The 15,946-nt window shown below is 42.4% G+C and overlaps 1 protein-coding gene across 1 annotated transcript; it reads right to left on the bottom strand.

Annotated features, from left to right (window-relative positions):
- Positions 1 to 8,203: 8,203 nt before the first annotated feature.
- Positions 8,204 to 15,471, bottom strand: cdca7a (cell division cycle associated 7a). The gene is made up of 10 exons (XM_061793189.1): positions 15,315 to 15,471; positions 14,084 to 14,224; positions 13,879 to 14,001; positions 13,596 to 13,802; positions 13,443 to 13,517; positions 12,141 to 12,329; positions 11,933 to 12,061; positions 9,846 to 9,995; positions 9,616 to 9,753; positions 8,204 to 9,525 (listed from the first exon to the last, which is right to left on the bottom strand). The coding sequence occupies exons 1-10, from the start codon at positions 15,333 to 15,335 to the stop codon at positions 9,448 to 9,450; spliced, it is 1,251 nt and encodes a 416-aa protein (XP_061649173.1). The 5' UTR covers positions 15,336 to 15,471; the 3' UTR covers positions 8,204 to 9,447.
- Positions 15,472 to 15,946: the final 475 nt, after the last annotated feature.

Raw genomic sequence — 15,946 nt, 5'->3', positions numbered from 1 at the left:
TTTGGCGAGAGGCAGGCTACACCCTTGGTGTGTGGCATCATGCTGACAGGTGATCCTAATATCGTACATCTCGGTACGATGCCACCCCACTGAAAAGTACAACCTAAATAATCAAGAATAGTGTCAATCGAAACTGAGCATTATTATCTGATGTGTCCTTTTGTTGTAAAGGATTCTGCATGGAAGAAGTACTGTATCAGGCTGTACAGTGGTACCTCGATTTACAAGTGAGGAGTTTTTCGTGACACAAGCCCTTGCTCGCACAGTCGACTTTATTCGCCGCCAATCGAAGCGGCTTAATTCATTCATTCCCTTTAAGTGAGGCGCAATGACGGGAGAGCGATCTGTGCGTTATTTGGAGCGGTTCACTTGGCCGGTGTGGTAAATGACAACGTGATTAAATACAGGGTGAATCTTTTGAATGAATCATGAGTTTGATATACAGTGGTCTTTTGAGATACGAGTTTAATTTGTTCCGTGACCACACTCATAACGTAAAACACTCAAATCTTCTTCCCCCATTGAAATGAATGAAAATGCCATTAATCCGTTTCAAAGTAATATAAGTCGTTCTTCGCAGAGGATAAAGAATAAATGCCTGTGTGTATTGTTATATTATATGTCTGGATATTTTGCTCCACAGCTTGTGTTCAAATAGCTTAAATAACAATGCGACACTGATGCTAGTCATTATCCCGGGTCGGGCGTTTTGCATTGTTTGTTAGCATTAAGCTAAACAGACTTATCTAATGCAAAGCTATGTGATTGTTTTCAATACACAACGTATACAACGTGACACTAAACTTCAACTGGGAGTCTTTTTGGGAAAATTCTTTCACCATCTGCCATTTGTTGTGACGTGAGTCGAATTGCGTTCACTGCCACTATACAGTGCTCGTATCTCAAAGACAAAGCAAAAAATCCTCGGCACGATGGCTCATATCTCGAAAAACCTGTAAGTCTGCTCACTCGTATCTCAAGGCACTAATGTACATCGATTTCTTTTTTTTCTTAATGGTATTGTTACTACAGAGAGATGTCATGGAAATATGGAGTATTTGACAACAAACAGAATTGTTTAGTTTTGTCACTCCATTATCGGCGCCTTTCAACAACTTTTACTTCACCTTCACCGAAATCAATACTGGTTCGGTAAATCTACAAACATTCCAGCATGTACTTTCCCAGCATGCACTTCTCCACTTCGATGAAGTCAGTGCCACTCACTGTAACTTTTTCCAGTGTTGAAGTTGTTAGAATGTATGTATGTGTTTTGACTGTGTGACCCATTGGTCATGATGTGACCTTGTGCATGGGAGTCATGTGGTGTTCTGTCCAATTTTACAGATTTGTTTGGACAATATGTATCCACTCCTGTAAAAGCCCTCCCTGTGTCCTGTATCCCGGATTCACGAGCACGGCGGCGAATAGTGTGACAAAGGGTCTGAAGGACTTAATGAAGTAAAAATTAATGAAGCACGTGAGCAGCACCATATCAAGGCCGTAAGCTCCTCCATGCCCCATTTATAATGTATGATCTCAATAAAAATCGATCTAATGTACCAGTTCTCGCTGGAGGTAAGAATAGATTTACAGATTACGGCCCAGCGTTCCCCAGGTCATAATTAGCCCCCCGCCCCCCAAGCTTCTCAGTCCTGCAGTGTTCATGCTGGAAATCTCAACTTTCACAACAATGTTCAGCCTTCACACCAGTGAAATTACAAATGTATGGATTGTCTACCGATGGCAAATTTAATGACAAAGCCAATTGAAAGTTTGAGCGATTGAGTTGCCTGTATTAGAGCTCCCCCGTTAGGTAACAGCGAGAACGACAGTTCTAAATGTCCACATTATGTATCAGAAATATGTGGACATTTTTTTTTTATGCATAAAATGGAGTCAGTTACTGTATATGTGCTTGACAATTCCTAAATGACGTTCCTCTTCTAATCGACTATGTGAGGAAATTTGCATCTCATGTTGGACATGCGCAACATGCAAGAAAGTCACTTTTGGTCAGCTCCTATCATTATTTATTTATTTGTTTATTCAAATATACATGTATTTGATTGATTGATTGGTTCGGAAAATATTTGACCGTTTGTGTACTTTTTTTCTGTGCTTGTTATCAATTTCTCGTTTTATTTGTTGAAAACTGTTTATTATTCACTATATAAAACTTGATTGATTGTCCCTTCGGATGACTATTCTTATGTTTACAGTAAATATTTTATTTTAGCTTTAAAAATTGGAGACAAATCTATTAGCATCTAATTCAAACAAAATGGAAAATCCCATCTTGTGTTGGACGTGCACATAATGCATGACCATCGCTTTAGCCATAATAACCAGTAAAGGATTGTCATGAATGTATAGATCCATATGTATTGAGAAGCCAACCAAGTGAAAAACACAACTGTCCCCCGCCATCCGCACCTCCCATGACCAAGTGCATGTTTCACCTAATCACACTTTGCTTTTTAAAGCAGCAGTAAGTGCACTTGTGCTTTCCCTTTGTTAGGGTGACTTGGCAATTTCCCGTGAGATGGAGCAACTGCAGACAAGCCCTTTGCTTTTGATATGTGTCACAGAGATGTCACAAGTTACCAGAGTGCTGTTTCCATTACACATTGCAGTCTGGAGGAGAGGAAGGAGCCTTCTGCCACTCTCAGACGCTGCCTATGCATGGACCTCCTCTCACGACGTGCACAGCGGGCCGCCGGAGGGTTGCTTTGTGGACAGCTGCATCACTAACATGAACATCGGAGTGTTTTCACATTGTTTTTCCGTCCTCTTGTGGCTTGACAGACAGCTTGTTTGTGCTCCCCATATATACATACACTACACTACGCACAAAGAGTTAGGGATCTTGGCCTTCAGTGCAATTTCAGGATGAACCTAAAATGTCAAATGAACTTCATTTCTAATTTAATTTTCTGAACTTTTGAATGCACATCTTCAATGTCTCTGTACGTTTTACTATTGTCTAACAAGAGCCGAAGGGTAAAATTAAAAATAATGTGTTTGATCCATGAATCGACCAAATGCATTTCCTGGTTCAATTAGCGCAGGTTTACTGTATAAACAGTCATCTTCGTCATGCTGTTCACATTTTGACATCATGAGACCAGGACGACACATGAAGTTGAACAATAGTTTTTGGAAATTTTCCTCGATCAAATATCTGAATTTGGCTGTCAGCTCCTTGTTGGAGAAGAGCAAGTTTTGCCAAAAAGTGCTGAAACTAGGAACAGCTGGACATGTGCATTTCAATGTTTGGAGCATGTCAACAGAACAGTTCAGTTGTATTTAACTTTCTAGGAAAATACTTTTGTAATTAATATTTAATAACCGGTTTTAAAAATGTATTCTGGTACAAATCTTTAACTTTAACGTGCAATACATTTGAATTGGATCATGAAGTAAATTTATTTTTTCCTATATGGGTCATTATTTTGTGGAAGGCAAAGTTTATACACACATAAACAAACATAAGTGTGTAATGTTGAATATCACAGGTGTCCTGGCTGATCCATCAATATTACAGACCAATCAAGTACATAAGTATATCACATATATAATACTTCTCATAGAGAGGACTCGCAAAGTGCTTCACCTGGCCAAAAATGCAGTATGCAATGCGAATAAATTACAAACATCATGCCAATTAATTAAAAAAAATTAAAACAGTAGGTGATCAGGGGTTGCCATGGCAATGACAGAGTTGCTATCCTCTTTAGTCAGTGTACCATCATCGTGATTATCAAGCTGTTATTTTATGGTCAATTTATTATATATTGCTTCAACACTTAACAACAATAAAAACACACATCATGAGTATCCATCCATCCATTTTCTTTACCGCTTATCCTCACTAGAGTCGCGGGCTGCTGGAGCCCATCCCAGCTATCTTCAAATGACATTATTGTTTAACATAAGCAAAGTATCCTGTAACATGGCTTGAAAGTTACTATAAAATATTTCAACTAAATTATAATTAATCAGTTGATTTTGACCCCAAGATTGTGATTGCGCCCTGCGACTTCCATTTCGCTAAAATCAGCATGGACCTGCAGGTCTCTGAGGCAAATCAGCAGTCTTCACATTACTCTGCAGCCATAATGAAAATATCAGTCAATCAAAATTTTGATAATGCTGTGAAACCAACGCTTTTCTCCACAAGTGCATACAAATATCAGAAGCTTGCAGTGCTGAAAACCTGTTGAACATTACATCATTTGAAGTGGCGTTAACCCTTACATACTGTTTGAGTCAAATTTGATCTGTTTTGACTCTTGACTTAAAATTCCCTAAATGTCATTCGTTCACTGAAATTTTATCACCTTTCGTAAAGTGACACAAAATATAAGTAAATTTAAATATTTTTTAAAAATGCTTTCTTTTTTACAGGTGCTACAAAGTTTGTGAACACTGAGGACTGCTGCGGGTCAAACTATACCAGTGTGTGTGTGTGTGTGTGTGTGTGTGTCTGTGTGTCTGTTGCGGGTTCTGGCATGTGCAATATGTGCGCGCACACAGTCAGGCATTGCTGGGGGGGGATTGCTATGTGGCTTTTGCGAGGGGACTTTAAACCCCCTTGTGGAGCCGCCCCCACCAAGTTGCATGTTTTACAGAGTGAACGTGGATATTCATACAAATGCTGAACCAATTACAAGCAACGATCCCCCCCCCCCCCCCCCAAGTTGAGAACAATAGTAGACTAACCAACGATTTGAATACCTTCTACTGCAGATTTGAGAAGAACGCTTTCACTCTGCGTTCAACACCATCATCGCCGAACTCCTCTCCTCCAAGCTTCTCCAGCTCAGCGTCTTGTCTGCCATCTGCCAGTGGATTTACAGCTTCCTGACAGGCAGGACGCAGCAGGTGAGGCTGGGGGAGACCATCTCATTCACAGGCAGCATCAGCACTGGGGCGCCCCAAGGTTGTGTCCTCTCGCCGCTGCTCTTCTCTCGCTACACAAACGATTGCACCTCAACGCACCTGGCTGTCAAACTCCTGAAGTTTGCAGATGACACCACGGTCATCGGTCTCATCAAAGACGGTGACGAGTCTGCGTATCGACAAGAAGTGGAGCGGCTGGAGCTGTGGTGCGGCCGACACAAGCTGGAGCTGAACACGCGCAAGACTGGGGAGATGATCGTGGACTTCAGGAGGCATCCTTCGCCACAGCTGCCCCTCACGCTGTCCAACTGCCTTGTGTCAACTGTCAAGACCTTCAGGTTCCTGGGAATTACTGAAGAGGGAGTTCAACATCCACTCCATCCTCAAAAAGGCCCAGCAGAGGATGTGCTTCCTGGGGATTCTGAGGAAGCACGGCCTGCCACAGGAGCTGCTGAGACAGTTCTACACAGCGGTCATCGAATCAGTCCTGTGTTCTTCCATCACAGTCTGGTTTGGCGCTGCTACAAAAAAGGACAAACTCCGACTGCAACGGACAATCAATATTGTATATTTTTTGATATTTATTGCGCAGTGACTGTTTTTTCAATGTCTTTATGTCTCAAAATTGTTCTCTGTCAATTGACTGTCTGTTGTCGTACTAGAGCGGCTCCAACTACCGGAGACAAATTCCTAGTGTGTTTTTGACATACTTGGCAAATAAAGATGATTCTGATCTTGTAACCGAATCATTATACTACACCGATTGTAATGATTCCATACAGTCATATGAACTTTGATTCCCATCTCTACCATTGCAATAATGGTCACGAATCAGGCCACTGTGGCGACCCACAAGAGGGAGACTTTCACAGGGACGCGTATCTGCAAGAGAGGGACAAGAGATGAAAGAGAAGCATCTGTGACAGCTGCCTGCGTGCGATGACACCGAGGCCACTTCAAGCATCCTCCAAGCCTCCCCTCGCTCCCTCCCTACTGCACAACTCTGACACCCCCGTCCCTCGGTTAGTGGTACCCCGCAGCCCGGCGTCACACACTGCTCATTTGCTGCTACGCTGGTTTTTATAATTAGCACCGCAAGGCCTCATTAAATCTGCTCTAATGAATAAATATTGTATTTCATAGCGTGATTAGCAGATCAGCGCAATGCTGAACTGTTGTAAACAATTACTTGGGCAAATATTCATCACCCCAAAGTGGAAGATCATTGGTATTTAATACAGGAGCCGGATTCTCAAGTGCATCGTTAATATACCAATCATAGATTTCCAAATGTTACAGTTTCACAGTTATGTTTGTATGTTTTTAGATGTAATTCTACTGTCTATCATAGTCAACTATTCAAATGTAATATTGAGAGATACACTCAAGCCCAAAATTTCATGTGCAAAATTATTCCTATCCTTTCTTATTACATGCCTATCCAATGTTTTAAATCCAAGGTGTCCAAATCTGGCTTGGGGGCCCGCTGCACATTTTTACACCGCATATTTTAATACTTAAAGTTGAACCAAGCCTGCATCAAAAATGCAATGAGAAAAGGTTTTTGTTGAAATTTTTTTTTGCCAATTTCGCACCTGCTTTTTTTCTTGTTTAAAATTGCAAATACTTTTACATTTTATTGTTGCCCGGTTTCTTTAAACAGTTTAACATGTGTACAGAATTGTTTTTAGCATGTTTTCATTTTGGAAAAAATATAAAGCTTAATGGGCCTGCCTCCCCCTCAGGGGACAGTTTGGACATCCCATTAAATCGATAGTAGATTGCAGGAATTATTTTTATGTTGGATCTTGTGACGAGCAGATGCAGTTCTTGTATTGGATCTCGAAAGAATGTGCATAAGGTCATACGCTATAGGTAATTTTCTTTTTTTTCCTTTTTTTTTTGATCCAAGATAAAAAAAATTCACGTGCCACCAAACAGTCTCTGGACATTTTTTGATTGCGGTTCCATGGTGTTTTGTGACTCGCAAATCCTTGCAGTGAATGTTAAATGTTGGAGATCTGTAGAGATGATCGTGGACTTCAGGAGGCATCCTTCGCCACAGCTGCCCCTCACGTTCTCCAACTGCCTTGTCGCAACCGTCGAGACCTTCAAATTCCTGGGAATTACCGTCTCTCACGACCTGAAGTGGGCGATCAACATCAACTCCGTCCTCAAACAGGCCCAGCAGAGGATGTACTTCCTGCGGCTTCTGAGGAAGCACGGCCTGCCACAGGAGCTGCTGAGGCAGTTCTACACAGCGGTCATCGAATCAGTCCTGTGTTCTTCCATCACAGCCTGGTTCGGTGCTGCTACAAAAATGGACAAACTCTGACTGCAAAGGACAATCAAAACTGCTGAAAAGATTGTCGGTACCCCCCTACCCACCATTGAGGACTTGCACGCTGCCAGAACTAAGACAAGGGCATGCAAAATCCTCTCGGACCCTCCACATCCCGGTCACCAGCTTTTCCAGCTCCTTCCCTCAGGTAGGCGCTGCCGATCAATGCAATCTAGAACTAGCAGACATTCCAACAGCTTCTTCCCTCTTGCCATCAATTTCTTAAAAAGCTAACTTACAATTCCATTGCAACATGCTGGCAATTCTTTGTCTTGAGTTTGTTGTCACATTTCTGTCGGGCCAATGATACGTTACTACTCGTGCACTCACTGTAGTAGTCTCGCCACGCTGCACTATTTGCATATCTGGTGTTGGCCAATGCTGGCCACTCATGCCAGAGTAGCATCTGCCCCATTTGCACACTGACTGAGGAGTATCTGCAACATTTGCACAATCAACATTGTCCCAGATTATCGCGCTACTCGTCACTTTAAACTGCATACACTCCTTGAAGTCTCCGCGCCCTTTGCACAATGGTCATTGCACCGGACTATTGCTATATCATGTCATTCAAACCATTCTAATTGAGGACTATGCATCGCTCTAACCAGTCTAACAGGTCATAATACAAAATTGTATGTGTATTTTCTTAAAATCCCTGTTGAAAAAGCTCATCGTCTTTGCCCGGTGTCCAGAAGGCAAAAAGTCAGGAGAAGCCTTTATTTGGGGTTGATTAGAGGCACTTTAAACAGTGACAGGTGTGCTGACTCCCATTTGACAAGGGTTTGAATGTGATTAGGTAATTTGATCACAGCTACGCAGTTTTAAGGATTTTTGTGCAACCACATTATTTGTTTTATTAAATTCCTTTGTACAGATTATAGGTCAGTATGGCGGAAAAAGTTTTGAAACCATTTATCTTTGTCTCATATTTTTAGATAACAAAAACCTTGCATTTGATCCGGGCTGAGTAGACTTGTAATAACCACTGAATATTTACATAGTGCCTTTTGAAAGGAAGGTACCATTTCAATTCGCATTTTGTCTTGTATAAAACAGGCTGTAAACATTTCAATAACAGCAATTGATGCTCAAGTGACACTTTGTTTCTGCAGATTGTACATTTTAATTTTTAAAATTTTACAGCTCGGAAAGCACATTACAAGCCGTGGAATAGAACCAAAATGACCCAACCCGAGCTGAATTATGGCTCAAAGCAGTCATACAGGAGGTGAAATTCCAGTCATCTTGTGTCCAGAATCACAAGGGTGAGCACAAAATGAGCCAGAGCACAGGATGAAATGATTTACAGGTACAAGAGTCCCATTAGCGTGCGCTAATTGTTTCCACACCATTAGCGACGGTTATCTAATGAAGGAGATATGAGCGGTACAGTACATCACGCCAAGCTCCTCGCGGCGAGCGGTGCACCCCGGCCTGTGCCCTTCCATAGGACACCCCCGGGAAAGCTAACAGCTCTCACTCTTTTAGCAAGTGAACCCACTTACAGGAAACTAGAATGAAAATAAGGCACATCCACAGACCACTGTGTGTGAAATCGACATTTAAAACAATGTACAAGACAGCCGTTCTAACTATAAAACGGACACACATCTTAATGGCTTAAAGCAGCAATTCGCTACCAGGCATTCCACAGGAAATTATCCAATTTTACTTGCTATAATTGGTTCAAAAATGTATTTACTACAAATAATGCATCTTTGTTTGAACTATCCATGCCAGTGCCTTATAGGAACAGGTACAACAATGAAATTTGCTTCTATTAGAACATACATAAAGGTGGATACACTTTCTGTGACATTTGTTTGGTGGTGCGCTGTGAAATCTTATGTAAAATATCCACCTCGGTTCAAATGCGACATCTACTGTCAACTGAATGTGTCTGTGAAGCGGTACGCATGCGCACAAAACACGACGTCATGTTGCGCATGCGCACAAAACACGAGGCGCTGTGTGTTCACGGAAGTAAACATGGTTGCAATTTCAAGGTTTTTGTGCAAGCCGAGCCAACATTTTCTTAAGTTTATCAGTTGTAAAGCAATTTGAACAGTAAAAACAAGCATGACTTCATGCATAAAAATAGCAGTTCATCAAAACTTGCTAGGTATCCCACATGATCAACTCGGGTATTCATTGCAAATGAACATCCAAGAGTTGAAAACCTGATCATCTGTGATCACTTAAGGGTCAAAGTTTGCAGTCGAGCGTCTCCATCGGCTGCTCATCACTCGCTCATCCCTTCTAGCTCCTTCTTCAAGCTGCACAGACAATAACAACAATTAATGATACAACATTAACAAGAAATGACTTGAAGAAAAACTATTGTTTGTCAATAACGCATCAGTCACCTTTCTCAGGTAGGCATGGACATTGTCAAAGCCTTGACATTTGGCCAGGTAGACCAGGACTCCAGTGGCGCCGCGGCCTTCTCGAGCTCGACAGAAGCTGCAGTTGCAGATGCCCCGGCACGGCGGGCAGCGCCACTCCTGTCGGGGACAACGAGGCGCATGTGAGACTCGAACGACGTCCACAGGACGAGACGGCGAATGCGCACGCACGCAATCTTTTGGGAACTCACCGCGTCCAGCAGAGCGTCTCGCACTTCTTCCCCGTAGCGGTTGCGAAGGCACGGGCCACAGAATTGACCCCGGACGCCGACGCACTTTGGATTGCGGCAGTTGGTTTTGGTGTCGACTGTTTTCTGGCGGCATTGGTGACAAGTGGTCCCCTGTAAGAGAGAGAGAGAGAGACAGAAAAGGCTTAAACATTTTTTTGGTTTTAAATGTGTGTGTGGGTTGGGGGTGGGGGCATACAGTGGAACCTCGATAAAACGAAGCCCGATATAACGGATATCGGATGAAACGGCCGGTCACGAGTGAACAATGTGTCCTAAAATAGTTTACATTTGTCATTTAAAAATTGGCTGCCATTGCTTACTGGCACTGTGGCGCAATATAGGCAGAGAATGGGACTGACGTATTTCCGGGTCACAGATATAAAATATGACGAGCTCCAGTTCCAAAAGACGTGCCGGGCATGTTGAATGTGGAACATCGACGGAGCGACATGTCATAATGTTTATACAGTATCTATTGTCCACTGTGCATAGAGAACTGGCAGAGAGAGAGCAGCAAGGCTGCGACGTTAACTCTGAGGAGTATGGAACATGTTATTTTGGGTACAGTAACAGGTTTTTTTTGTCTGTACAGCAACAATGCCACCATGACTAAGCACGCCGGCATGGTAAGTTTGGATAAAATGTGAAATTTTCGAACATTTAAGCTTTTTCAATATTTATTTGCAATGACTTTGTACTGTTGGCACGGTGGATAACTGGTTAGCACATCTGCTTCACATTTCAAATCCGGCCTCCCCTGTGCGGAGTTTTCATGCCCCCCCCCCCCCCCCCCCCACCCCGTACCTGCAAGGGTTTTCGCTGGGTGCGCCAGTTTCCTCCCACATCCAAAAAACATGCATGGTAGGTTAACTGAAGACTCTAAATTGCCCGTAGGTGTGAACGTGGGTGAAAATGGTTATTTGTTTATATGTGCACTGCAATTGGCTGGCGACCAGTTGAGGGTGTAACCCGCCTCTCGCCCAAAAGGTAGCTGGGATATGCCCCAGCACGGCCGCAACCCTAGTGAGGATAAGCGGTACAGAAAATGAATGAACTTTGTACTGTACTGGGCGTTTTAGGTTTACGAAAAAACTACAAAAGAATTTTGTACTTTACAGTAATATGGGTGTATATGGCCTCAAACTAAATAAGTGTTTTAATGTAACGGCCAAACGGCTATATCAGCCGACCCCCACCCCTATTAGTGCATTTTATTGAGGTTCCCCTGTGCTGTGAACCTCATTTATTGCAGGGAGAGGTTCCAGATCCAGCCACAATAGGCGAACATCGGCAATAGAGACACCATATAAAAACATTTTAGAGTTTGGCCCTTCCCACGTTTCAAACATGTCGAAGTGAGTTGTGGAGCTTTATTTATACAAATAGTGCTTTGCTGCCCTCCTATAGTATCTGTGTGCCAAGGAACTATGTTGGAGTTGGGGAGCTCCATTCAGACAAAAGTAGGGTTCTGCCACAATCTTGTGGCATCTTGATGCCAAGAAACTACGCTGAAGTGAGTAAAGGAGCTTCAGTGAGACAAAAGTAGTGCTTTGCCACCAACTTGAGGCCAAGGTATGTTGAAGCGAGTTGTGGATCTTAAATTAGACAATAGTGCTTTGCCACCATCTTGAGGTCAAGGAATATGTTGAATTGAGTTGCGGGGCTTCATTTCTACAAATAGAGCTTTGCCGCCATAATGTAGCATCTTGGTGCCAAGGAACTATGTTGGAGTTGAGGAGCTTCATTTAGACAAAAATAGTGCTTTGCTGCCATCTTGCAGCATCTCTTGGCAATTAAAAACTTTTTGGGGGTGTCAACTACTCACAGATTTTCGCTATTAGCGGCAAGGCTCGGTCGCTAGCGATGGAACACTGTACAGGAAACGTAATAGATAGCAGAAGGTACAATTAACCCAGCTAGTGGAAGAGCATTTTATTGTTTTGCCTGTCACCATACGTCGCTAGCATAGATATTTCTTAGAAGCATAGAATTTCTTGGAATCACTAGTCTACAAACGAAAGTAGACGCTGCGGTCTCGCTGGACTCACATTGACTCTGTGGTACACCTTCTCCCTCACGTTGAAGCAAACGCACTCCAGCTCCTCCTCGGTGACCTCCTCCACAGGTCGCACCACGTGAGGAAGGGCCTTGGTGCCATTGCATGAGCGGCGACGGACCTGTGCGCCAAATAAGATTAGCCGTTAGCCTTAATACTAGCGTCTGCAACAGAACCGCATGGACCAAATCGCAGCTTACCGGCTCGTCCACTTCCTCGTAGTAACGACTTCGTCGCACCAGGCCGAACTTGTCCTCCGGCGCCTCCTCCTCGGCTGTCGAGCTGGGCGGGCCGTCCACTAGTGTGCGGGAGCGAGTGTGAGGGCGACACAGACGCTCCGAGTTCCTCCTCAAAGGTTCGTGCATCGAGCGCCGAGGCGCACGTCTGGTCTGAACGAGGATGAAGAAGTATAGTATCATATAATATTCTGAGCTGGTAGTCAGGAAGCTGACATTAAAATTTTGGCGCTTATGCTTAGCACCACAAGGTTTTGTTCAAAAGATCGAGGGCTGTTTTTGAAAATCGGGAATGATTTTGAACCAGATCTGCGCAAACGTCAGATGACAAAATATGGTGCCGTGCTGGCACCACCTCATGCTACATCACAGTTACCATCCCAATGATTTTTCAACCATCGTTTATGGGTTTTTTACAGAATAGAGGAAAGTCCAAATTGTGTCTGGTGCGTCTCCAGTGTAGTACGATGTTGTGCCGCAACATGTCAGGCATCACTGAGGTCTACTGAGAGAGAAACAGTGTAATTAAGAGCAATTGCCGTTTGTCGATGGCAGTGGTTGTCAAGGTGCGCTACGCTGGCCAGTTCAGTTGTATTTAACTTTTAAAGTACAATATATTTGCAGGTAATCTTTAAGAACTGTTTGTTTTCAAACTTTTATTTAGGAACAAATTTTATGTAACTTTCATGCACATTTTAATGTTAATGTTCAAACTGTGTTATAGCGGCTTACAATAATATTAAATATACTTGCTTTGAACAAAACCTAATTTTTGGCCTATACTACTGGATTTTAATGTTGGTAATGATGGTGGTACTTGGACAGTTTGACAACCACAGGTCTATGGCGTTTTGTATTGTTACCATTAAACTAGCAGACTTTCGTTGGACGAAATTATATTGTTTGGTTGAACAGTTTGGTGGTTAAATACACAAAGTTTAATGAGCTTTTGTTGCGGTTCTGTGCGTTGAAGTAGAGATTATGCAGTGTCAATACAGTAAACTTCAACTGCGCGAGACAAATTAACAACTTGAAGCAAGCACGCGTTGCCTCTTAATTGGAGAACGTTTCTGCGTTCAAGTCTTTTCCTTTCTTCAAAGTGATGTCATACGGTGGTCTCCCATTTCTTGACAGCGAAAGATGCCCGGGAATACTTTAAACCATGTTTTTAAAAGTTTAAGTGTGTTTAAGGCACGTGGGAGGGATAAAACTATATTTTTTAAAAAATACAGTTTTATGGTCAATGTCACAGGGTGGTTATTTTACCGTTGCGGGTGCAGCAGTCCCTCGTTTGGGGAAGAGTCCTGGTTGTTTGTTGAGCTCTGCCATCAGCTTTGCGAGCTATCAACCAAAAAAAGATTAGTGATCACATGAAACCAGTCTGTTTAGTTTATTTGGAATAAACTCAATCTTTGCTACCATTTCTTTGTTCTCTTTAATATTCAGGGCTCTCTTGGCCATGAAGTTCTCCTCCTCTTCCTCGTCAGAGTCCAGTACTTGAGGTTGAGGGAGGGGTTCGGACGCAGGCCTTTTAGAGCCCGCCTTCCTGGTGGGGAAGACCATGGCCACCTTCAGGAGGCTGGACCTGCGGCCGCGTCTCGCAGGCTCAGAATCAGGATCTACTTTCTGGGAGGAACGAGGTTTTTTTAAATTATTTTCTCCAAAAATCCTGAAACATTTTCACCAGTGCCTTCTAGTTCACCATTGCTTTCATCCGAGTGTTTATGAGCTCCTCCTCAAACCCAGTGCACACATCTTCCTTTGCAGTTGCCTCCAGAACGTTCGGCTTGTCAACCGTCCGCCTTGACAGTCGGGAGCTGCTCCTCTAAAATACAAAACGCCATTGTTAGCGCGATAATTCAGAGACTTTACCTCAATCACCAGCTGATAACAACAAATGTTATTACCGTGTTTGCGAAGCCCCCATCGGACCCAAAACTGTCGCAGCTGTCGTCGGAGGAAGAGGAGGATGTCTCCATGGTAACCAGGGGGACGCTGCGGAAGCTCCTCAAACTCATCCTGGTGGAGGGAGGCTGGAATGTTGCACTCTGTGGTAAAGTACAGGAGTCAGAAAACAATACAATAATAAACATACACTACTGTTGGAAAGTTTAGGGTCATAGAAGTGTCCTTACTTTTCAACAGAAAAGTGCTAGTGCATATAGAGTTGTGCTTACATACCCTGGCAGAATTTTTAAGATGTGTACAATTCTTTCAAGAAAATATGAGTGATAACGCAAAACATTTTCTTTTTAATGGGATTCAAATTAAACGAGGCATTTCAGAATAGCATAATAATTAAACAAAACATAGCAATAAAAAAATAATGACATGGTCCCTGTTCAGTCACCTGTCATATGTTCCAAAACAACTGCCAATATTCCACAAATTCTGCCAGGTTACATAAACTTATGAGCACGACTGTATAGATATAGAAATGTAAGCACAAGCATTTTTGGGTCACTTAGAAATGTATTTATGTTATAAAGAAAAGCAATTTCTTTGAAAGATAAATAAGTCTAGACATAGGTAATATGGTTTAAAAAAAAAAAAAAAAACATTTTTTACATGACCCCAAGTTTCTGAACACTAGTTTATGTACTGCACATACAACGATGCTTTAATGGAAAGCATAAAATTGCCTGGGTAGCATACATGAAAATTAAATCACAATTATTACAGATTGCCTGAATTAAGCCAAATTATGAAAAGATTGAATGTTTGATCTGAAGTTGGGATGCCACACCCAAAACTATTTGAGCAGGAACTTGGTTAAAACCACCGCAGAAATTTTATTTTTATTTAGTAACAAAACCACATTTTTTAAATCATAAACTTATACTGCATTGAACTGCAATACAAGACAGCATTGTATTTGTCAAAAGTTACCTCTGTGGATTGCTTACGTGGTGAAGTTTGATTAGCTTACTAGTTAAATACCAGTGTGCTTTTTCCCCAAAGTTCGACACTTTTAAGATTCTCGTAGCAGTTTCGAATGCAAAAAAAATTAAGCTTTAGATTTGCTGTCAGTAAACGTTGAGGGGAAAAACGTCCCTCGTGTAAAACAAGCATTATACGGTAACTAGTTCGGCGGCACACAATAATGCAAGGAACAAGCAAGCAAATATTTTGGGTTACCATGGAGCGTGTGCAAGGCATTTTTCTCTTCTTCTTGTTTTTTCCCACGCAGACAGAAAGCAGACACGGACGGTGTTGCTGAGCTCTCGAGTTGTGCAGCGAACAATGAGGAAAAGGCGCCTTCAGTCGCCGGGAGCGCGCGCTATTCGCTTTCGGTTCCCGCGCCACTGGAAAGTCCTGGAAGCTGACTACAACAAATTCATCGTTTCAAGGTCAAAACGTTCACATTTCGCAGTGTATGACGGACATACCGTTTAGTATTAACGTCAATGGTGATAAAATATATATCTATATCGTTATCTGAACTATATAACCCACAAAATATTTCCTTCTTGATACAAAAATCTATGTATCTTCCAAGTGGTTTTGCGTGGCGCGAATTTTTTTACTTTCAAATTTGCATACAAGGCGGGTAACAAAGTGGGTTTACCCCCAACTTTGATTCCTGTTTTAAACCTCCAAAATCTGCCGTGGAGGCTTAACTGAGTGGATGATTTTGTCCCCAAGGGATTACTTGACTGTAAAATATGTAATTTAGTTCATCTTTCACAAGAATAACATTAAATATGGTGGGTAGGTAAATGAAATTGCTGCATGTGCACCACAATTGAATCAATTGTGCTTCCTTCAAT

The sequence above is a fragment of the Phyllopteryx taeniolatus genome, chromosome 12 (assembly GCF_024500385.1).
Source record: "Phyllopteryx taeniolatus isolate TA_2022b chromosome 12, UOR_Ptae_1.2, whole genome shotgun sequence".
Taxonomy (NCBI): Eukaryota; Metazoa; Chordata; class Actinopteri; order Syngnathiformes; family Syngnathidae; genus Phyllopteryx; species Phyllopteryx taeniolatus.
Note: the sequence above shows the minus strand (reverse complement) of the source record. Positions and strands in the feature narration are given on the sequence as shown.

Excerpts from the sequence above, each read along its gene's own strand:
- cdca7a (XM_061793189.1), bottom strand. The coding sequence starts at position 15,335 with ATGCCTTGCACACGCTCCATG. Across the intron at positions 12,330-13,442 it reads GGACTGCTGCACCCGCAACG|ACCAGACGTGCGCCTCGGCG; the intron begins GTAAAATAACCA and ends ATCCTCGTTCAG. Across the intron at positions 9,526-9,615 it reads TCCATGCCTACCTGAGAAAG|CTTGAAGAAGGAGCTAGAAG; the intron begins GTGACTGATGCG and ends TTGTCTGTGCAG.